We start from the raw sequence: 23,276 nt of genomic DNA on the forward strand, positions 1-23,276 counted from the left end.
TCAGGACATTTTCAGTAGCCTATCTGGAACGCTCATATTTATGGATCCAAACGTCACAAGCCGAGGGAAGACAGAGGGGCCAGTGTCAGGACATTTTCAGTAGCCTATCTGGAACTCCCCAGTTAGTCAGGCACTGACTACGGTATTGACGCTTCCTGTAAAAACGGAAAAATACGTGTCTGGGAAAGAGGGCCGATTAGCCATATCATCCATGGAGATCTAGGGAAAGGGGTTTCCCAGAAGACTAATCCTCAAGGGAGAAGCGAGGAAAAGTGGTGGTGCTGGAAGATGATTAGGAAGGTACCGCTTTTACTCACTAAAGTAAAACTGAGTGACACCAAAGTCAAATTTTGTGTATGTCATGGTTTTGCCAGGGGTCAGTTTATGGATGCCTATCACACTAAAGTCTTAAGTGAAAACAACAGCACACATATGCTGCAATATGCATCAGAATTAACAACTGATAATGTATTTATATACAGAAACTGAGGGTGGGGGGAGTATAAAGCAGGGGAGTAAGGAGTAGATTGACAGGGTAGAAAGGGGAGCGGGGGCGAGAAAGCTTCCCTGCACTGACCTCAGAAGGTTTTGAGGAGGATGCACCTTATGACCTTGAGTTCTAAAGGCCAAGTTACGATCCCTGGGGTAAACAATGCAGGCTGGGAAGCCCACACAGGGCAGGCACAGGCCAAGAAGGCAGGTGCTGGCTTTGTGGGAGGACAGAGCGCCAAGGGCCCCACCACCTCAACCCACTCTACAGCAGCACAAAGGAAACACCAGCACACACCTGTCAAGCGCTCATTTCTCTGCACAACACGCTCTCGGTCAATTCTCTGGGTAACTGCTGAGTCAGCCAGCACTGACGCAGAAGACAAGGACTGACCCCTGCTAAGAGCAATAACCTTAAGAAAATAATTAGGAAATAGCAAGAGATTTTTTTAAGTTTCATGATTTAATAGGTGAATATGCTGCTTTAGAACATTTCAAATAGGAAGAAATCATTTTTAAAAAGGATTTAATAGTTTGCCTGCTCAAGGCTTCTCCCATCTGAATGTGAAAGGTACCCCTCCCCTCAAAAAAAATCGTGTTACGAATGCTTAACCATCATGAAGTTAGTCTAAAACTTTAAGATTAATGAAAAAAGTGCAATCAGATCTGAAAGCCTAAACTTCAGATTAAAATTTTTTTATTTGCAAATATTATGCTATATACATATCCTAACAGTCTAAAATATAGATATGGATAAATCAAATAAGAATAAGGTAAATTACAATAAGTTAGAATATATTCAAATATATCCTAAACATAAAAGACTTTCAAAAATAATTACAGAACCCAGAATTTAGAAGAATATTAATTTTTATTTAAAAAAGTTATTTTATTTTTACTACATGTCTTTGTTTACACGTATAGTCAGGAAATTTTATAGTAAAATTGAGACTCCTTGAAGAGGAGGGCTGTGTCTTATCTGCTTTATACTTTCAGCATCTAAAACTGTGCTCAGTATGTAGTGGACAGTTGACAAATATTTTAAATTCTCATGCAAGAAAAATTTACTGAATGCTTACTATATAGCAGGTACAGTTGAGATGTTGGGAATCACACAATGGGTAAAACATTTGAATGAAAAATGTATCACAAAGATTTTATATAATGTATATATAAAAATGAAACCTACCTTCAAAATAGATTATTCCAAATTGGGGTGGTCAAGAGTTTATTGTCTTTACACTTTGAACTTTTCCATATAGGACAGGCTTATTTTTAAAATGAAGTTATGCCTTTAATGAAAGCTTTACGCGTGCATACGTTTGAACACATGGGATCAAACGTGTGTGAATGCTGGCAATCTTTTCTATCAGGAGAAGGAGGAGGAAGAGAAGAAACTGAACGGCCTTTCCACAAAACCTCTGGCAGAATGGATTCAGCAGCCAACACAGTGGATGGCCCACCTTAGTCAGTATGATTCCTTTGGGGGAAAAAGAAGGTAGAGAAACTAGATCACCTGCTCATCCATTTTTGAAAATGCATTTAGCTTTATGGAAAAACAAAAACAAAAACCATGTTTGGTTTTTCTTCTAATAAAGCATTCAGTTAAAGAATTCATGACAGGGGCTTCCCTGGTGGCGCAGTGGTTGAGAGTCCGCCTGCCAATGCAGGGGACACGGGTTCATGCCCCGGTCCGGGAGGATCCCACATGCCGTGGAGCGGCTGGGCCTGTGAGCCATGGCCGCTGAGCCTGCGCGTTCGGAGCCTGTGCTCCGCAACGGGAGAGGCCACAACAGTGAGAGGCCCGCGTACCACAAAAAAAAAAAAAAAAAAAAAAAAAAAAAAAAGAATTCATGACAATAGCAAAGAAAAGAAGAATGGGGAAGAAAAAAAATAAACTATACACTCCTTTGTCTAACAAAGAAGAAGCTGGAGAATGCTTTCTTCATGTTTACAGCATTAATACCCATGTGCTTCTCACAATAGAAACCAAAATAAAATCTCCTTTTCAGGTCCACAGAGGTTTTAAAAGTAAACTAACCACTACAGATGAAGCAAGAAAATACCACGTGAGTCGAGCACAAAACACAAGGTAAGAAGTCGCTAAGTAGTTAAGCACATCTCCCTACCATAACTTGGTAAAGAGAAGTCTAGAAATTCCTTTACAATTCAGGAAATACTACAATCCATCATGTGTACAGACCTAAGAGTTCAACATTCATGGAAGACTGGATAAGACAAATTTCTGAGCAGATTTTCAATCTGAAACCAGGCAACTTGATCCTCTTAAACACTGCCCAAAGACACAAATGGAAAGGAAGATTACTGCCCTCCCTGCTACTGTGGGGCAGGCCAGCTCCCGTCCTGGCTGAGAGAGGGCTACCCCGGGCACTGGCACAGCCAGACCGGAGGACCACGTCAGTCATCTGCTCCTCTCCAACAGCCCTCCCCACAGGGACTCTGTTTAGAGCTGCTAGTGCCCGTGCGGACGTCCCTACTAAGGTGACTGTCTTCCCCAGAACGTGCGGCACAGGGCAGTTCCCAGTCAATAAATGCTAGGTGAATTAAATCACACTTAGTCTCTCTGAGCCTTGGTCTCTTCATTTAGAAAATGATGAGAATATCTTCTCAGCCTTTTCCACAGAGGTGTCAAAAGGCTCCAAAGAACTAATGCAGATGAAAAGAACTTCGTAACAGGGAAAGGGCCACATAACTAACTACAGGGGGAGCCATCCAGCAGGCGGGCACGCACTCAATGCAATGAACAAAGTTACACAGACAAGCACAAAGACCAGGCTGGGCTCAAATGGCTTTTGATCAAACCCCAGAGCAGTCAGGTAGTACACAAAGATTCCAGGAAGCGTGTGTCAGTCACTCTGGGATTCCAGTTCAACGAGGCAAGGACGGCCCTTCGGTGCTCCTAGAGGGGAAGATGTACAGGAGGACACACCTGTCTGTCTCATCCGTCTAAGGGTCCAAGGCTGGGACCATCCACATTTGATGCATGGGTGAACCAGAGGCAGGGATGTGAGCAGCAAACGGGTGGCAGACCTGAACCAAGAGCAGGCCCGAGGGGGCTGCTCAGCCTGGGAGAGCAGGGTTCACCAGCCTCCAGCACCTTCCGTCTCAAGTCATTCAGGAAGTCTATTTTAAACCCCTTCTCCAAACCCTGGGAGAGCTCCCAAATGAGAGACAGCACAGGCCCAGGAGCTCACAGACAAATCTAAATTCTACTCTGGACTCTGCAAATCACTAACTGATGGCCTCTCCCTACAGTGTGGTTGGCAGAACCGGATTTGCAGGGCTGATGCAAAGATGAAAGTGGATAATACACGTAGTTCACTAAGCACAACACGGGACATAGTAGACACTAAACAAATCATGAGTCCCTTTTTCCCTCTGGGTGACGGATGAACTAAACTAAGCTCAATGATACAAAATCCCCCTAACTCATACTTTTTGTAGAGAAAGAGCCAAACATCCCTTTGGGCCCCAATTTGCAGAGAAGTGGGACAATCCATCCAGACAATACAATGAAAATTAATGGCATGGTGATAAAGACCTGCTACATAACCACCCATTTCTCCCAAATTATAATTGAAGTTGTCAAGCGCTAGTGAACTCCATCCTTTGAGGCATCAGTGAGCAAAGGCTCATGTCTCTGATGCTCAGACTGAATCAGGATTTGGCTGCAAGACTGTTATGCTGTGGTACATTCTTTGGAAAGGGAAAAAAAAAATCCCACAAGTAATGCTTTCAGGTTAAGCTTTTTGTTGGCATAGGTAAAAAAAAAAGTAGGAGAAACAGAGGCATTCTTACACTCAAAGAATGAGCTCCTTCATACCTTCAAGAGTGTTTGCTCAGAAGTCAGCAGTGCTATTAGCGACTGCACACGTGAAGGACACACTATAGACTTCCTGTGAGCCCCGCGACCTCTCCAGGGCAGCACTCGGGCACACTCCGTATTTACTTACGGTGCAATCTGATCCTGACTTCAGTGAGCTATTTCATAAGCCTTTTAAGGGTTACTACGTTTTGTTCCTTTAAGAAGCCAATCCAAATTAGCAGCAAAAGTATAGGTAAACACACAAGAAAACCGCTTCTTCTGTGCTCCTGAAAAAAGGCGGTCTTGGTCATTAAAAAATGGTAAAGTGTTTTATCCTCTATCAACTTTCTCTTACAAAAATCAGTCCAGTAATTTTCCAAGGGTGGGTCAGTAGTCTCCCACTCACACCTGCTTGAAGATGAGGAGCCGTCAAAACGGTACACACATGCGATAAAAGAGCAAATTATCCGGTGCTCAGTTCTGCGCCATGTCCTATGGAAATTATTCTAGTTATCAAATGCTGCAAAACATACTACCCCAAAACTTAGCATCTTAGGATGACCATTCCATTTTCAACCTTTTCTCTCCTCTGTTCTTTAGACTGGATGATTTCTTCTGTTCTTTAGACTGGATGGTTTCTATTGATCTATCTCCAAGTACACTGACTCTCTGTCATCTCAAGTTGTTACGCTCATTCAGTAAAATTTTTATATTTTATTTGGATACTGCATTTTTCAGTTCTAGAACTTCCACTTGGTCCTTTTTTGTAGTCTCCATTTCTCTGCTGAGATAAGCTATGTTTTCATTCATTCAAAGCATGTTTTTTTTTTACATCCTTGAGCATAGTTACAACCGCTTTAAAATCCTTGTCTGATAAACCCAACGTGTGTGTCACCTACACAGTCTATCTCCGTTATCTTTTTTGTCTGGATAACAGGTGATATTTTTCTGTGTTTCAAGTAAGTTTGGACTGTAGGTTATATTCGACACTGTGAATGTTATGCTGTGGAAAATTCTAGATTCCATTATATTCCTCTACAGAACACTGATATTTTTGTTTTAGCAGGTAATCACCTTGGAGTTAAACCATAAACTCCAGGGTGGCAGCTCAAATCTCAGTATAATTGTCTTATCCTTAGCTTAGCTGCTTGGAGCCTGCCCCATGCATCTCTGATTCAAGCATCAGCAGGGATTTAGGTGGCTGGTACACAGAATGTGGGGCTTAACGTTCTCCTTTCCGGGATTCCCCCTTTCACTTTCTAAAGTCTGTGACTGCTCCAAACTGTCCTTTGATTCTTTAAGCTAAAAGTACTGTAGATTTTCTATCAGAGTTTTAACTGCCCTGCATGGCACACTCTCTGCTGTGCCGTTCTTCCAACTGTCATTCCGATTCCAAAATCTATCTGTTTGTGTCAAATCTGAGTGTCTTCACACAGCTGCCTTTTGTCCAGAGTTTATAATTATTATTTGCAAGAGGATCAGTCCAGCGTTAGCTTACAGGGGCATTAACAGAAGCAGAACCTATGAAATTTTTTTCCCCCAATTTTTTACTTTTTCTCACAGTGCTGTGGGTCGTGAATTCAGAAGGGGCTTTGCCAGGCAGGCTGTCCCTGATTCATGTGGCATCAACTGGGCAACTGAGGAACTGAGCTTGGAACGAGGGAACTGAGCAACTACCTAAAAGGTCCCAACATGGTTTCTCACTTACATGCCTGGTTCCTTGGTGTTCCTTGACTAGTCTCTGTCTCTCTCCTCACTGCATCTCATCCTCCAGGACTTCTCCATGTGGACTTGGTAATCTCAGGGAATTGCACGATGATCGCAGGGAATCTGCACTTCTCACATGGTGACTGGCTTCTACGAAGCCAGATACGGAATCTGCCAGACCAGTCAAAGGCTACACCAGAAGTGGTACAGGATCACTCCCACCATATTTTATTATTCAAAGCAGTCAGAGGGCCTTAGTCATCTAGATTCAAGAGGATAGAGAAATAAATCTAACCCCGATGGGGGAGTGGCAAAGTCACATCGCAGGAATACATGCAGAATGATGAGGTACTTCTGCAGCCACCTTGGAAAAAATATAACCTGCCACACATATATTCAGTATCTGATGAAGCGAAACAAATGCCATCCAAGGTAAAACTCCGGAAAAATACAGGCAGACTCATTCAATATGAAGCATATGGTCCAATTCTCCTGCCGTCTCTTTTTAATCACATTATCGATACAATTACCCCTAAGCTATTCAGCACAAAAGAGGTTTCTAATGGCAGTCTACTGAGTTTTCAGAGATTTAATACTTAAACATCATGTCCATTTCAAGATATCGGGAAGAAATGCTTATGATGCTATCATCCATAAATGTAGGGCACAGATGTTAGGGTTTGTTTGTTTGTTTATACATCTTTATTGGAGTATAATTGCTTTACAACGTTCTGTTAGTTTCTGCTGTACAACAAAGTGAATCAGCCATATGTACACACATATCCCCATATTCCCTCCCTCTTGAGCCTCCCTCCCACCCTCCCTATCCCACCCCTCTAGGTGGTCACAAAGCACCGAGTTGATCTCCCTGTGCTATGCAGCAGCTTCCCACTAGCTAGCTATTTTACGTTTGGTAGCGTATATATGTCAATGCTACCCTCACTACGTCCCAGCCTCCCCTTCCCCCTCCCCATGTCCTCAAGTCCATTCTCAACATCTGCATCTTTATTCCTGCCCTACCACTAGGTTCATCAGTACCATTTTTCTAGATTCCATATATATGTGTTAGCATACGGTATTTGTTTTTCTCTTTCTGACTTACTTCACTCTGTATGACAGACTCTAGGTCCATCGGTTTGTTTTTTAAGATAACAGTCAATAAAAACTACTGTTTATTAAACGTCTACTATGTGTTTGAAAATTTCTAGGTTCGATTTTTCATTCACTGTTCTCTATATAAACAAATAGTGTGCTTAAATGCACAGACTTAAGACAGCATTGACTACTTAAAAGAAAGGAGACTGGCTCAAACACACTATGGACAAACACAACACAAAATTACAAAAATACAAACCCTAATACAAACAAATATGACACATTATGTTTACCTGTGGTAATATATGCATATAGATATACCTCAGGCTACTTTCTAAGCACCTCAAGCTTCATTCCCCAAAAGTGAACAGATTCTAAATCCTAAATATTATTTTCTAAATCAAGCCATATATGTATGAAATACGCTAAGAAAGAACCGTACCTTGTCTTGGTTATCTTTATTCTTGTAACACAGATTTCCAATCAGACGAATGAGATGAGACTTGAAGCCCTCAGCCATATTTGAGACGTCGCCTTCTGCTTTCATGCAAGCACAGGTGCTGAAGATGTTCATGGTGTCACTGCCAGCTGCATGAATCACTCGTAAAAGTTCTATGACAAAAACAATAAACTTCATTCTCCATAGGAAAATTTTTATTTTTATGTTTTATACTAGATTCCCATAAATAAATCTAATTTATTTTAATGGATTAAAATAAAATACAGGTAGAGTACTGAAAGCTTTCTTTAAAATAACAATTAGAAGGCTCTTCTGCTTTTGCTTTAGAATTTTTCACGACTCTAGTTTTGCAGATAAGCCAAAATGATTAACCCCACCTGGACTTATCCACAAAGAAAAGTTAGCTAAAAATTTCCTACCATCTTTCCTAGTAAAAGGTCTCCAATTCCAACTTCCTTATGAAGGAACTCATGCGACAACTACAGTCAGCTAACTCTAACCTGCAACACCTATCTGTAATGAGCCATATGACAAAAACCAAGAAGCACGTTGATTTTTTTCTCATTGTCCAGATAATCAGAAGGCAGCATGTGTTCCCCGTTAATCTACTTCGGCTGTGCTCAGAAGAAATAACTTCACATTGTTATACTCTATGAAATGCTTGTAGGCAGCCTATGAAAGTAGACAATCTTCCAGAAGCTTTATTAAATGTTTTCACATTATCTCATTTAACACTCTCAATAAAGTTACTAAAGGCAGGTCACTTTCCCAATTTTATAATGAAGAAATCAGGCTCAGAGAAGTTAGTAATTGGGCAGAGTTGGGCTGACAACCCATGTTTGCCCTGGCTCCAAACACATGCTTTTCCCACAATGATTCAGTTTCTCAGGTTTGTGATGTCTCATTTTCATTATCACTGGAAGCACCGCATTCAAAATAAAACACTGATATGCGATTCTAAATATCTCCTAAAGCTCACTGCTAACTCATCTACCCATCTAGACACCAATTCATCTTTCTTAGCATATGGGTCTCCAGAATAAGTACAATCTTTTTTTTTAAAGAAAAGAATAGCAAACACTGAAGAGCAACCATAAGCATGGCTAAGCACAAGGAACAGGTTGTAGATGAATTATTTTGCAAGCAGCTTTTTAGCAAAGATGGGAATATTTCAAGCAATGGCTTCTTGTTTAAAACAGTTTTCTTTTAAGAACAGAATACATAATTATCAGTACTACGGGTAAAGCAATATTCTTCATGTTCCATAAGTGTAACTGGAAAAATTTACTAACAAATCTGGTAAAACTATAGGAGCATGAAAATCGCCAACATCGTCAAAACCCCATCACTGTCATAACCCCCCCCCATCACTGTCATAACTGCCCCCTCCACCACCACCATCACAACCACCACTGATGGATACCCACTATGGGCACCCTGTGTAGCAGGATTAATGTCCTCACCAACTGATTACACATCACAAACAGCAGGCTAAGTGGCAAGAGCCTGAACTGTCACCAAAACACTGTGATTCCTTTCAAGAAAAAATATTCCCCAAAAATCTCAAAAATATACTAATACACTGAAAATTAAGGATCTGTGTTTGAACTTATACTACAGTATGACAAGTCAAAGATTTTTTAGTTAAAAATAATATGGGGACTTCCATGGTGGTCCAGCGGTTAAGACTCCACGCTCCCAATGCAGGGGGCCCAGGTTCAATCCCTGGTCAAGGAACTATATACCACATGCATGCCACAATTAAAGATCCCTCATGCTGCAACCAAAGATCCCACACGCTGCAACCAAAGATCCCGCATGCTGCAACTAAAGACCCGGCGCTGTCACATAAATAAATAATACATATATAAATACATAAATAAATAAATAAATAAAATCATACGTGCGATATTTCACTCACCAATCACTCTTTCCAGCAAGCCAGGAAAAACCTGTAGATAGCCGAGCAGGTCAGTATTAGCAGTCATTTCACAAAGGACATCAAGAAGCCTAATCGTAGCCAGCGCCTCCTAAAAGGAAAAGAAAATATGACTTTTAAGGCAAGCTAAATGATTTGACTATTATTAAATAACTGTAGGAGAATGAAATAAAAAATATTCAAGAGACAGTGCTTGTAACATCTAAACAGAGAACCAGAACTATCAAGAACAAAAGAGAAGTATTAAACATGTACAGGAATAATCATTTCCACCAACAGCAGACATCTGCCATCAAGAACACAAGATTATGTGTCATTATGTGTCTTCTTGGAGCAAAGAGTAAGAAAAGTTCTTATTCAAGCAAAAATACCTTCCAACAGTGGAATAAATGTTCAAAATTACTAGCTATGTACATAACATTTATGCAAATACTTTCTTTTTAAAGCGTTCCCAGCAAGCAAGTTCTACTTTAAAGATACAAATATCCCATGAAATACATTAATTTCTTGTCCACAGGAATCCTGTAAAATGCTGTGGTTGAAAGAACTTCAGCTGCAATAACTTGGATTATTTCTGGGTGAATATAAACCTATATGCAATATCTTGGTAGCTTAGAAAAGATACTTGAAAATGTTAGTTCACATAACTACTAAATAACTTATTATCAAATAGAGTACATGATCAAGAAACTACCAGCTACCAACTGCATGGCATTAGGTAGTCTAAACATAATTTTAAAATGTAATTTTTGCAGATTTTTTTACTTCATTTTTACAGTGCACATTATTTGACAAAATGTGGTAATACAAATTTAACCATTTATTATCTCACATAATGTTCTTCAAAAGAAAAACAAGTTACTTCCTTGTTAAAATTCTACATGTGTATTTATTAGTCTCCAATTAGGAGACAGTATTTTTTTTTAAAGATTTCTTTGATGTGGACCACTTTTAAAGTCTTTACTGAATTTGTTACAACATGCTCTATGTTTTGGTTTTTTGGCCACGACGCATGTGGGATCTTAGCTCCCCGACCAGGGATCGAACCCACACCTCCCGCACTGGAACGCAAAGTCTTAACCACTGGACCGCCGGGTAAGTCCCCAGGAGATGATATTTTAATATAGTATTCTGAAATCTCAAATAGCAAGAAACACACATTTTTTTGTGTCTTTAATTTTAATAGCTTTCGCTTGCTAGTTTAAAAGTTAGGAGAAAATATCTAGATTAGAAGTCTGTTTAGAAGGCTGGAGCAAATCCATTAACTTATTTAGCACAGCATCTGCATCCTCTTTTATTAAATGAGTAGTTGCCCAGACGGTCATCTTCGGATACCACTTCTCCTTCAAGACATGGCTGATTGGCTATAGGTCTGGGGCAGAGCACATATGAGATGACCCTGCACACCTTGTCATACCAGAGAGCAAGGCAGCTATCAGAGTCTCCTCGGATCATGTCACAAGGAATCAGAAGCAACTTGAAGAGGCTCCCCCGGCCAGCAATGGCACGTGAAACCATTAGGAAGAATTACTGCTAAAATGGACTGAAAACAAATCCAGCGGTTTACAAGCCATGACTTCATAATAATGATTAAAGTAAAACCAAACAACTCACTCATCAACTTTGTATGATACCATAAAACGAGCTCAATACTTTGAAGACTGGTAATCAAAGGGGGGCGGTGATCAACCATTTATTCTGTTTTTCTTAATCAAAATGAACCTTGCATAACCTAGAAGTTTATTAGAAGTTTCTCTTTATAAAATATTCCAGCTAAAAAATGAAAAATGAATGATAGAGTCCAAATACCACCATTTCACAACCTGCAAAGAACTAATGGATCTAGTCAATAGTCATTAACAACTGCTAACATTACAAAAAGAGACAACCAGACATTATATGACTCGATGAAAGTACTTATCACCAACAATGAAATATACTAGAAAGAGAAAAAAAGAAGAAGAAGAGAAAAAAGACCTGACCCAAACCTGAATAAGCCTCTGGAAGGAATTACCATTCACAGGAAATGCAAGGAAAAGAGGGGGTATGTTAAACCCCACCATGGAGATATCTTCATCAAAAAGGCAACTGTAGGAAACTGTACAGGTGAAACAACCCAGTTCAACAGAAAATGAGCAAAGGTGGAAAAAAAAGAGAGGAGGAAGAGGAAAGGGGAACCTAGTTAAAGGAGATTTAAGATATAGCAGCCAATTGCAATGTATGCCCTTATATCCTGATTCAAAGAAATAAACTTGAAAAAGAATATTAGACAATGGGGAACATTTGAATACTGTTCATTTGATATTAAAAGTTTATTAAGTTTTCAGATATGCTAACTGTATTTTACTTATGTATTAAGACTCCTTATCTTTTAGAGACAAATGTAAACTATTAACTGATGAACTATGTGGGAGCCCTCTTTGAATGGGGGGCAACTGGCATAAGAATGGGTGGGACTGTTGATGAAACAAGAATGGGGATGAATTGGTAAGTGTTGAAGCTGGGTGATGGGGTTTCAAGACACTTTTTGTCTTAGTCTATGTTTGCAATTTTTCTTGATAAAAAGACAAAAATGAAATAAGGGGGTTGGAAGAGATGATCTGAAGTTTCCTTCCAGCTCCTAAATTCTATGCTATTACCTGAAATAAACCCCAAAGAAAATTAATCTATCCTCACCTAACACATCTCCAGTTTTAATCATCAGAATCCTTTTATTAATGAAGTGTTGCTAATGAGCATTTGGAAACTAATAATGAAATAACAGCCAGAAAAATGATTCTTTTAAAAAATAAGAGGAATACGTGAGATACCCTTCCATTATTTGTAAGTATTATAAAACTATATTCATTAAGTCAGACACAAATGGGGGAAAAAAGATGTAGGCAAGTCAAAGAAACAAGATTTTGAAGTTGTTAAAAGAGAAAAACAGAGATCAGCCTACCATCTAGATCTGCCTGGGCTCACTTTACCATTCAGTGTCTCTGAGCTATTTTACAACATTGTCAGTTGCATAAAACTGACAATAATGCCAATGATTCTTGTCTACAGAGATGGAGATTACTTCTGTCTGGCTGGAATGCAATTAATTACTGCCTTGTGCATAGACTACTTTTTGCATCTCTCTGTAAGTTCACTTCAGCATTCCTTTATCGCATATAAACGTACGAATTCATTTGAATTCTTTAACAGTTGTTAGTATCTTACTGATTTCCACCGTAAAAGGTCAGAAATCCAGAAATGGATCCAAAATTATATTTAAAAATTAACATATGATTTGGGTAGCACTAAAATTAGTAGAAAGGATGAGATTATTCACTAAATGGTATTGATACAATAATTAACAGATAACTTTTAGGGAAGAGTAGCTATGTACCAGTCAGTATACTAAGTGCTTATATTAAAATACAATTCATTTTACGGGCAAAAGAAACTGGAGCACAGAGAAGGTAAGTAACTTCCAAGATCACACACCAATAATAAGAAATCCAGGTTCAAACCCAAGCAGTCTTCTACCAAAGATTATAGTCTTGGAGAGTTGAAAGACACAAGCAATTCATTTGGATCTATACTACACTTCTTACTCAGAAATAAATTCTAGGTTAATTAAAAACTCAGACAAAGTACTGAAAGAACCAGAATATATAGGTGTATATTTCCACACTCTAAGTGGAGATGATTTTACTAATCTGTAAAAAAAAAAAAAAATTCAGAAGTCATAAGGGTAAAACTGATAAGCCTAACTAGATTAAAAACAAATTCCTAAAAGGCTAAGACTACCATAAATAAATTCAAACAAAAAATTAACTATGGGCAAAAAAAAAAAGTTTCTTGTATGTGTGACAAAAGATTAACTTTCTGAAAATGCTCATTAATAAACATATTTTAAAAGGTAACCTAGGGCTTCCCTGGTGGCGCAGTGGTTGAGAGTCCGCCTGCCGATGCAGGGGACACGGGTTCGTGCCCTGGTCCGGGAAGATCCCACATGCCGCGGAGCGGCTGGACCCGTGAGCCATGGCCGCTGAGCCTGTGCGTCCGGAGCCTGTGCTCCGCAGCGGGAGAGGCCACAACAGTGAGAGGCCCGCGTACCGAAAAAAAAAAAAAAAAAAAAAAAAAAGGTAACCTAACATGAAAAACAAACTAACATACTGATCACTGAAAAACAAGAAAGAAATGATAATTAGATTAATGAAGGGGTGCAGACCCACACACTCTTGTACTCTTAGGTTTGTCATTTAGAAATTTCTCTTACAAATTTTAAATAAACATACTCTCTCTACTCAGCAATTCAACTTCCAGGAATTTATAATCCCAGACCTACTTGTCCAAAGTTGCAAAGATATTTTTACAAGGATGTTCACTGCAGTATTATTTGTGAAGGTTTTTAAGAAAACAAATCTGTAAGCAACTCATATGCACATCTACAGAGAACAAAAGAAAAAACCTGTGATGCATCTATATAGTGAAATACTATTCAACTATTAAAAAGGGTGAGATGAATACGCACACGTGTTAGAGTGTACGAAACATCAGGGTAAGCGAAAAGGGAAGTTGCAGGATAGAATATATTGTGTCTCAAAACAGCAACAAAATGTATAGGTGTGTATATACAAAAAAGTTTCGGAAGGAAAAAAGTATACGCTGATATATCTGTAGAAAATAGATGGGGGATGGGTGAAAAAGAGGAGTTCTTAACCTTCCGTTTCACAGCATTTGGCCTGAATTACTTTTTCTTACAACAAAGAAAATATTTCATAAGAAAGGCAAGTTTCACTACAGCAAGTGACAAGACTGAGACTCAAGATAAAGCTAAACTGACTCTTCGATCTTAAAAAAATAAGCATACTACAACTGACAAAAACACACCAAAAACTGGAAACAAGTAGTACGCCAAAATTTACCAAAGGACAGAAACAGGTATGTTAATATGAGAACCTAAGACTATTTGTATAAAGGAACACATGAATAAAACCTCAGAATTTTAAAGCCAAACAAATAAATTTAAAAACCGATGCTATTGAAAACATTTATTTTCATTCTGATTTTTAGGTCACAGCAAGCGTCACGAGCACTTTATTGGATGTCTTGTCCTAAAAATATCACAGATGGGTAAAGGCAGTGGTTTGCTGGTAAACTGGCAGTGGATTCAGCAGTGAATGGTATAAACACTTCCACCGTGGCTGACTTCAAACTACCAAGCTCACAAATTTCTGCATATTTAATAACTGACTCTCAGAGGTTGGTACAGGCCAGCTCCAATACACTACGAGGTTTACGGTGTATTTAATATGAGGTACAGGTTCTCCTTAAATACTACTACGGCTTTTTTCTAAACTTCAACCTTAAAGGATACCATATATACAATCAACTACAAGTCATGAGTATATAGATCAATGAATTTTCAAAAAGTGAACTATTTGGGCTTTTCAAAAAAAAAAAACCAACTATCTACAATTTTCTATCAATACATAATAATTCCTCCCACCTTTAAAGAAAAAAGTGTGAAAAATATAACTTTTCCTAAACATAAAAAGTTACATCAGGTAACTTCTTAGTACAACAATGAAATCATCTATACTTTAAATATAAGTGCCTTGAAAAAGTTCAAAGCTGGATTTAACAAGTACTAAGTGTACTTCATTTTCTGTCTCCTGGAAAATTCCTCCTAGAAACTTCCTTGAAGCACAGCTCGCTGCTCCTCCTGCTGGAAACAGAGGCAACTCTATCTCCAGAAAGGGAAGCAGCCTCCGAGTAAAGCTTTCTGCTACCACAGAAAGGAGAATTAAAATACTGACCTTACCGCGAGACCTGACATGGCCTCTCTGATCCAGCACAGAAAATCAACAGCAAAGCAACCTTGAAGAAGGTATTTTCACAAAGAAGGAAATACACTTACATGGCAGAACAAGCATAATCACGGCCTACATTTACTGTGGGAGTTAACAGGTCCACAGTGTCACACACAGCCCTCCAAGAAACGCTGTGGGTCAGGGTCCACCTTCCCTACCTCCCCATCTGGGGACAGCAAGTGAACGGGCCTGTCAAAGGGCAGCCTGCTCACCTATTCCTGCCTCTGAGCCCAAGTGATTACCTCTCTACTCACCATTCCTATCAGCATGGAAATAACCTCTGTGATGTTTTTGAACACGTTGAAATCGACACTTGAGGTATAATTCACATGCAATAAAATAGGTCCATCTGGAGAGTAGTACACAGCTACATATAACACTTCCAGTACCCAAGATGTTCCTTCATGTCCCTCGACAATCAATTCCACCCTCCACTTCCAGCCCGGGTGACAGCTGATCTGCTTTGTTATAATCGATAAGTTTTGCCCGCTGTAGAATTTCACAGAGATGGACGCGTACAGTGTATTCTCTAGTCTATTTCCACTCTACGTTTGAGATTCATCTCTGTTGTTATACCAGAAGCGCATTTCTTTTTACTGCTGAGTAGTATTCCAGAGAAAGAACAATGCTAACTTTAAGACAGAAGGGAAGGAAGGAGCAGACAAAAATAAAGAGGATTCCTGAATTAAAGAGGAGGGAAACAGAATTACTGTAAGCTAATGTCCATCTCCTTAGTAAAGAAAAGACCTAAATGATCTAGGGTAGGCTCGAGGAGAATTTTAAAATGTATGAAGACATAACTACAAAGACACAGACTACAGACAAATAATCATGGTAAATTCTTTACACAGAATGCTACACCGGCATTTTTTTTTTTTTTTTTTTTTTTTGGTACGCGGGCCTCTCACTGTTGTGGCCTCTCCCGTTGCGGAGCACAGGCTCCGGACGCGCAGGCTCAGCGGCCACGGCTCACGGGCCCAGCCGCTCCGCGGCATGTGGGATCTTCCCGGACCGGGGCACGAACCCGTGTCCCCTGCATCGGCAGGCGGACTCTCAACCACTGCGCCACCAGGGAAGCCCTACACCGGCATTTTAAAAAGACATCCACTATGTATTGCTTGTTTGTGCACTCAGCAAATATTCACTAAAGTGCCTACTATGTACACAGTTCTATGAACATAACAGTCAAAACTTCTGCCCTCATGCAACTTACACACATTCAGAAGGAAAAACAGGAACTTACAAATTGGTGGTACGGATGATTTCATTTTTTAATTATTTATTTTTGGCTGCACTGGGTCTTCGTGGCTGCGCGCGGGCTTTCTCTAGGTGCAGCGAGCAGGGGCTACCCTTTGTTGTGGTGCGCGGGCTTCTCATTGCAGTGGCTTCTCTTGTTGCGGAGCATGGGCTCTAGGTGCGCGGGCTTCAGTAGTTGTGCCACACGGGCTCACTTGCTCCGCGACACGTGGGATCTTCCCAGACGAGGGATCGAACCCGTGTCCCCTGCATCGGCAGGTGGATTCTTAACCACTGCGCCACCAGGGAAGCCCAGAATGATTTCACTTTTAATATATATATATATGTTTGTGTATGTGTGTATGTATGCATGCATGTATTTGATGTTATTTGCCTAGAAAAATATATTAACTATTATTTTAAGTCATTAACTCTGGACGGTAAGAGTAAGGGCACTGTTCTCCCTTTTCTGTATTTTCGTAAGTGTTCTAAAATAAGGATACTGTCTTAGCTCAGGCTCCTATGACAAAATACAACAAACAGGGTGGCTTATAAACAACAAACATTTATTTCTCACAGTTCTGGAGGCTGGAAGCCCAAGATCAGGGTGCCAGTGTGGTTGGGTTCTGGGGAGGGGCCTCTTCTAGGCTTCAGATGGCCAACTTCTCGCTGTGCCCTTACAAGGTGGAAGGGGTAAGGAATCTTTCTGGGGTGTCTTTTATAAGAGCACTACTTACATTCATGAGGGCCCTCATGACCTAATCACGTCCCAAAGGCCCCTACATAGGAATTTTAGAGAGGCAGTGCACCCACCAACATGCAGCAGATACGTTACTTACATAATTGTATGTATGTATGTATGTATGTATGTATGTATGTATGGCTGCGTCGGGTCTTTGTTGCTGCGTGCAGGCCTTCTCTAATTGCGTTAAGCGGGGGCTACTCTTCGCTGCGGTGCACGGGCTTCTTATTGCGGTGGCTTCTCTTGTTGCAGAGCACAGGCTCTAGGCACGCAGGCTTCAGTAGTTATGGCATGTGGGCTTCAGCAGTTGTGGCGTGCGGGCTCTAGAGTGCAGGCTCAGCAGTTGTGGTGCACGGGTTTAGCTGCTCCGCGGCATGTGGGATCTTCCCGGACCAGGGTTCAAACCTGTGTCCCCTGCACGGGCAGGCGGACTCTTAACCACTGTGCCACCAGGAAAGTCCCTGTAATAGTTTTTAAAGCCTTTGTCCTTAGAGGACCTAGCTGAGTTAGAAAATCCGTCTGTTCTCTTACCTCATCCTCAGCATGCTGCTCAGAGGTCAATTTCAGCACAGTCTTGCACTGATCCACAAACGTGCTCGCAATCAGCTCGGCATGGCTCAAAAACACAGGGATCTCATCCTTGCTCAGTGGCTCATCACCCATTATTTTGGCTATCATAAGGTCTAACAACGTAACCCTATAAAACAAAAGATTTTTACATGAATATGTAATACTGAAGCCACTTTAAGAGAATACTTTTATTTTTAAATTCCTCACTCGTTTATAATGTCCAGCTCGGGAAAACATATTTTTTGTGAATACAATAAATCTTCATCAACTGCCTGTTTTTTTAAATCTTGATTTCTTTGATGTGATTTGGTTACAGAAACAAGCACCTTTTTATATCCATTACTTTCAGCACTGGAATAATTCCACATTTCAGAAATGTTGTCAAATTAAGTTTCATAGTATTTACATCTACTATAACAACAGCAAGGTTAAGTGGGCTAACATTCATTCACTATTTACTACAGAGCTAAACATTTTGCATACATTTCCTCATTCAATCTACACAAAACCTTCACGAGGCAGATACCGTCAACAGCCCCAAGAGCAAAGGGGGAAGTAAGGCCTAGTGAGGCTAATCAATTTACCCGTCAGTGTCACACATACTGAGCTGCTGCGGCAGGGTTCAAACACAGGATTCAATCTCTGTCTCCTGGGCCAAATGCTTTACCCACTCATTGTACTATCTGTCTCGTGAAGGTTGCGTTTTTTGTTTGTTTCATTATTTTACTTTACAAAGAACACAAATCTGAAGACCAAACCTATGCCATCTTTCCCTCAATGTTTAAACGATCACTTACATATTTCTAGCCAACAACCTCTTTCCTTCTCCCAGGAAAAACAAGTCATACACAGAACAGTCTATCCAGCATAAATCAAGCAGGATGTTTCTCCAAATCACATTCTGATGGGGATTTTTTTCTGATATGCATAATTCTCATGTATTTCTATATCAGAAGTGATACAAATATCTAAAATGCTCAGCAAATGGGGGAAAATATACTTGTATTAGGCAGGGAGCATGTCTCACTAAGAGAAAAGAATTGGTTACTGCTTCAAGTAGAAAATAAAACGTGCTGAACTCTTCCTGTATTTTAGCCAAAGGCTGGCAAAGATGATTAGTCTGTTAATGTCACCCACAGACCTTAGCAATTTTCAGAGCTCCTAAAACTTCAGATTTCTTATAGAAATGATTAATCCAAAACAAAACAAACAATCCCTTCGACTGAGCACAAAAGAACAACAAGTAGCTCAGTACTGGGGTATGTTTGTTTTCTCGAACTCACATATGATCTTTGAAGATGAACAGGGTGCTCTGGCCCAGAGCCAGGCCTCCCACCTTCCCCGAGCAGGACGATCCTCCGGGAATGCTAGGGAAGAGGCTGCCTAGCACGTATGATTCAAGAGGAACCCAAATGTCTGCTCTAAAAATATTCTTTGTAATCTGGCAGTTACTTCGAGGCCTAAGAAGTCGTGGTCCCTGGCTTTAGGGAGTTCAGCACCCAGTGGACTACTACCCAGAACAGGGTGAAGAGGAACGAGACAGGTCATAACTGGGGGAAAGGACCAAACACCAGGCAGATCTTGAACAAGGAAGGAGCAGATCCTGAAGGAGTCAGATGGGGTCGGGACAAAAGGTGGGCCACGGGGTGGTGGTAATCCAGGCTGTCCAGCAGCCACAGGAAGGCCCTGGGGTCCAAGGAGACCAGCTGACGGGGGGAGACCTGGAAGGTGGTCCCAAGAGGTAAGGTCAATGCAGATTTCCTGCCTGCTTTACACAGTCACCCAGGGGCAGTGCTTCCCTCAGACTTCTCCCTGGCTCAGGAGATGCACCTCTACACTCTGTCAGGTGATTACAAGATGGGAGATCTAAGGAGATGGGGAATGAGTGATTGGGAAGAAAAAAAAGGGGAAAAAAATCAGAAATGAATCTTTAAAATATAAAAATACAAACCAAGCTTGAATATTACCTGAGAATAAATTATACTTCATTAAATGATTGTACTTATATTAAGTCATCTGCCAATAAAAACTTTTAAAGGCTCCCACTGTTAAGGAGTGGGTCCAAAAACTTTAGTCTGATATATGGGGCTCTCCCACCCAGAATCCCCATCTAACTCTCCAACTCCCTTTACTTCTAGCCACCATCAAAAACTATCCTTCTCGGGAATTCCCTGGCAGTCCAGTGGTTAGGACTCTGCACTTTCACTGACGAGGGCCCGGGTTCAATCCCTGGTTGGGGAACTAAGATCCCACAAGCCACATGGCACGGCCAAGTAAAAGAAAAACAAAAAACAAAACAAAACAAAAAATCCTTCTCATAAAATAAAGGAATCACACACAGGACATATAATTCAAGTAGGAAATTTTCTTTCAGAAACACATATTTTGATTGTGCATTTCATTCGCCATCCCCACTTCTATGCCAGAAAACATATATGTACTGAAAAGTACTGCAGTCAGGGAAAATGGGACATAATGTGGAATGTCTTACTTCTTCCAGTCTCGGGGGAACCACACTAAATACTTCCTTGAAAACATAACAGAACACAAGTGGTCTAACAAATCCATTCACTCAAGAGTGAAGGATGCAAAAGTAGGAAGACCCGGTCAGGGACTTCCTTGGTGGTCCAGTGGTAAAGAATCCACCTTCCAATAGAGGGGACGTGGGTTTGATCCCCAGTCAGGGAACTAAGATCCCACATGCCGCGGGGCATCTAAGCCCACGCACCACAACTACTGAGCCCAAGAGCCTCAACTAGAGAGCCTACATGCTGCAGTTACCGAGCCCACGTGCTCCGAAGCCCGCATGCCACAACAAAAGATCCCGTGCCGCAACTAAGACCTGACGCAGCCAAAACTAACTAACTAAATAAATAATTTAACCGGGGGGGGGGGAGAAAACAAACCAACCCAGTCAAAGAGGTCAGAGACTAGCTGTCTAAAATTATTACACCTCAGTCTCACTTCCTTTAAACCAGAAATCATCACTTGAGCTGCCTCAGGCTCGACAGACACACCACTCAACTAAGAGTCACTCTATAATTTTCTCTCTCAATCACTGGCTGTCATTAGTGTCCTACTTCTAATTCACTTCGGACTGAACAGTTACATACCCTGTCCTCAAAATGATGATTCCTGTTTCATAAAAAAACTGACAGCAATGTACACGTGAAGGATTTTAGGAGAAAATTCTACGGCAAGATTTATATTTTAAAGTTATGCTTGGGCTCCCCTGGTGGTGCAGTGGTTTGAGAGTCCGCCTGCCGATGCAAGGGACACGGGTTCGTGCCCCGGTCCGGGAAGATCTCACATGCCGCGGAGTGGCTGGGCCCGTGAGCCATGGCCGCTGAGCCTGCGCGTCCGGAGCCTGTGCTCCGCAACGGGAGAGGCCACAGCAGTGAGAGGCCCGCGTACCACAAAAAAAAAAGTTATGCTTAAATTGATGCAGTCTACAATTTCAAAAGCCATGCTTGCACCATCTTGAAACAGGTAAGTTTTTTATGAGAGTGAAGGGCAAAGGCGGAGGGGGAAAGAGTGAGAGAGGGAGTTTCATGAGCGTTCTAGGGCAGGAAACAATATCCTATAATTCTGGAAATAAAATATCTGTAATTCAAAGACTGACATCTCCAACAAATTCTGAATAACTACTCCACCTGTATAATTTGTAGAACGGCATGCCACAAAGGCCAAAACTTTTATTAACCTGGAAAACAGGCTAACCAAGATACAGGCAGACAGCTGTTGCTGAATTAATCTCATTAGTCCCTTCATAAATTACAGATATAAGAAGTTAGTGCGTTACAGGGCAAATGATCAGTAATTTGGCATCATACAGACAAGAGTTCAAATACCACCTCTGCTGCCTTTGTAACCCAGGGCAAATACCTAAATGGCAAGAATAATGCCTATTTCACAAGGTCTTTTTGAGGATTAAATGACAATGGCTGTATGTTGCCTTCATACGTAACAGTGATGCTACCTGGAGGAAAAAGTCAAGATCATCAGAGGAGAAGTAGTAATAACAGCAGAAATATGGAAGCAGAAAATGGCCACTCACAGTTACTGAGTGACAATTACATGCCAGCACTGAGAGCTTTCTATACATTCCAGTCAGTAACCACGCCAATTTCAGGGGGTGCCTACCATTATTATCCTCATTTTACAGATGAAAACAGAGTTCCAAAAAGTAACTTGCCCAAAGTAGTGAGTGGCACAGCTAGCCTCTGCTCTTAACCACCATGCTATACAAATTATAAACCTGGAAACTACAAAAGTTGGTTTCCAAGAGCAGCTAGTTTAATTCAGTATTACTCCAATTTGCTGGGAAGGGGGACAAGAAAATTGTATAAACACAGGCTCTCATTTCTGCTGAATCATACCATGTGAACTGATTTTGACCCTGTATCCAAAGTATCTTCACCAAGTAATCTGCCCAAATAAACTACCAGGGTGAAGCCGTCAACTAACTGTGACAACTGAAAGAAGCAGCACACGAAAAGAGCTCCCGAGCTCACACGGCGCTCCCCCTCCCTACGCGCCCACACTAAGGGCGGGTGGGGACTGTGCACCCTGGGGACCCAGGGACCACCAGCAGGTGCTTAATGAATACACTGCTTGCTTTGCTGACTGAGCCTCAAGCGTTTTAAATCTAACAGCCCCAACGAGACCATACACTCTGATTCAGCAGGTTGGGGCCACAGCCTGGGCTTGCCTCAGGAGCCTCTGGTGTGTGTTCCCAGCAGAGACACCACAAAGGTCCCCCAGAAATCTCCAGTGCAGTCCCTCATCTGAACCACAGAACACAGAAAATGTCCTGACTGTCTTCTGGGTACTCACAGGATGGTGTGTAGCACCATTCCAGGTGCAAGGGGAGAAGTTAATTCGTTATACATCCCTGTTGAGAAAAGCGTATCTTTTCAATCCTATTATTCTGTCAACGTTCCACTCTGAACAAAGAATTATCTGCCATTGCCCCAAACGAGTCAACAGGGAACCCAGCAGCCTCTACTCGGCCGCAGAACTCTGAGCGCTCCTGCCAAGACCCCATCCCCTCCTCCCGCCCCTGAGCAAAGACAAGTAAGCAGACTCAGCAGTTCCCACAGTGAGCTCCACCGGAACCGGCCAACACCCGCGAGGTCCATGGCAGCACACCACCTCCTCCTGGCTGACGGAGCCATCTGCTGTCTACAGTATCAACAGAGATGGTGTCTTACAGACAGGCTTCAGTAAGTGTTTGATATTAGTAGAGTTTTCCATTCCAACACTGTTCCAGCACTGATTCTGGTGGGTGTTAAGAACAGAGAACTCACAAGATTCGGTTTTTGTCCTTGAAGAATACATATTCGAGCAGAAAAGCAAATTATCAT

General features: G+C 41.1%; 1 protein-coding gene across 1 annotated transcript in view; it reads right to left on the reverse strand.

The window, feature by feature from the left end:
* ATXN10 (ataxin 10) overlaps positions 1 to 23,276 on the reverse strand; it is a 154,497-nt gene that overhangs the window by 80,713 nt on the left and 50,508 nt on the right. The window contains exons 7-9 of the mRNA XM_065887467.1: positions 17,872 to 18,037; positions 9,499 to 9,607; positions 7,560 to 7,729 (exon numbers count right to left, since the gene is read on the reverse strand). Of these exons, the coding sequence (XP_065743539.1) occupies positions 7,560 to 7,729; positions 9,499 to 9,607; positions 17,872 to 18,037 (445 nt within the window). The remainder of the gene's footprint in view (positions 1 to 7,559; positions 7,730 to 9,498; positions 9,608 to 17,871; positions 18,038 to 23,276) is intronic.

Source organism: Phocoena phocoena, chromosome 11 (genome assembly GCF_963924675.1).
Source record: "Phocoena phocoena chromosome 11, mPhoPho1.1, whole genome shotgun sequence".
Lineage (NCBI taxonomy): Eukaryota > Metazoa > Chordata > Mammalia > Artiodactyla > Phocoenidae > Phocoena > Phocoena phocoena.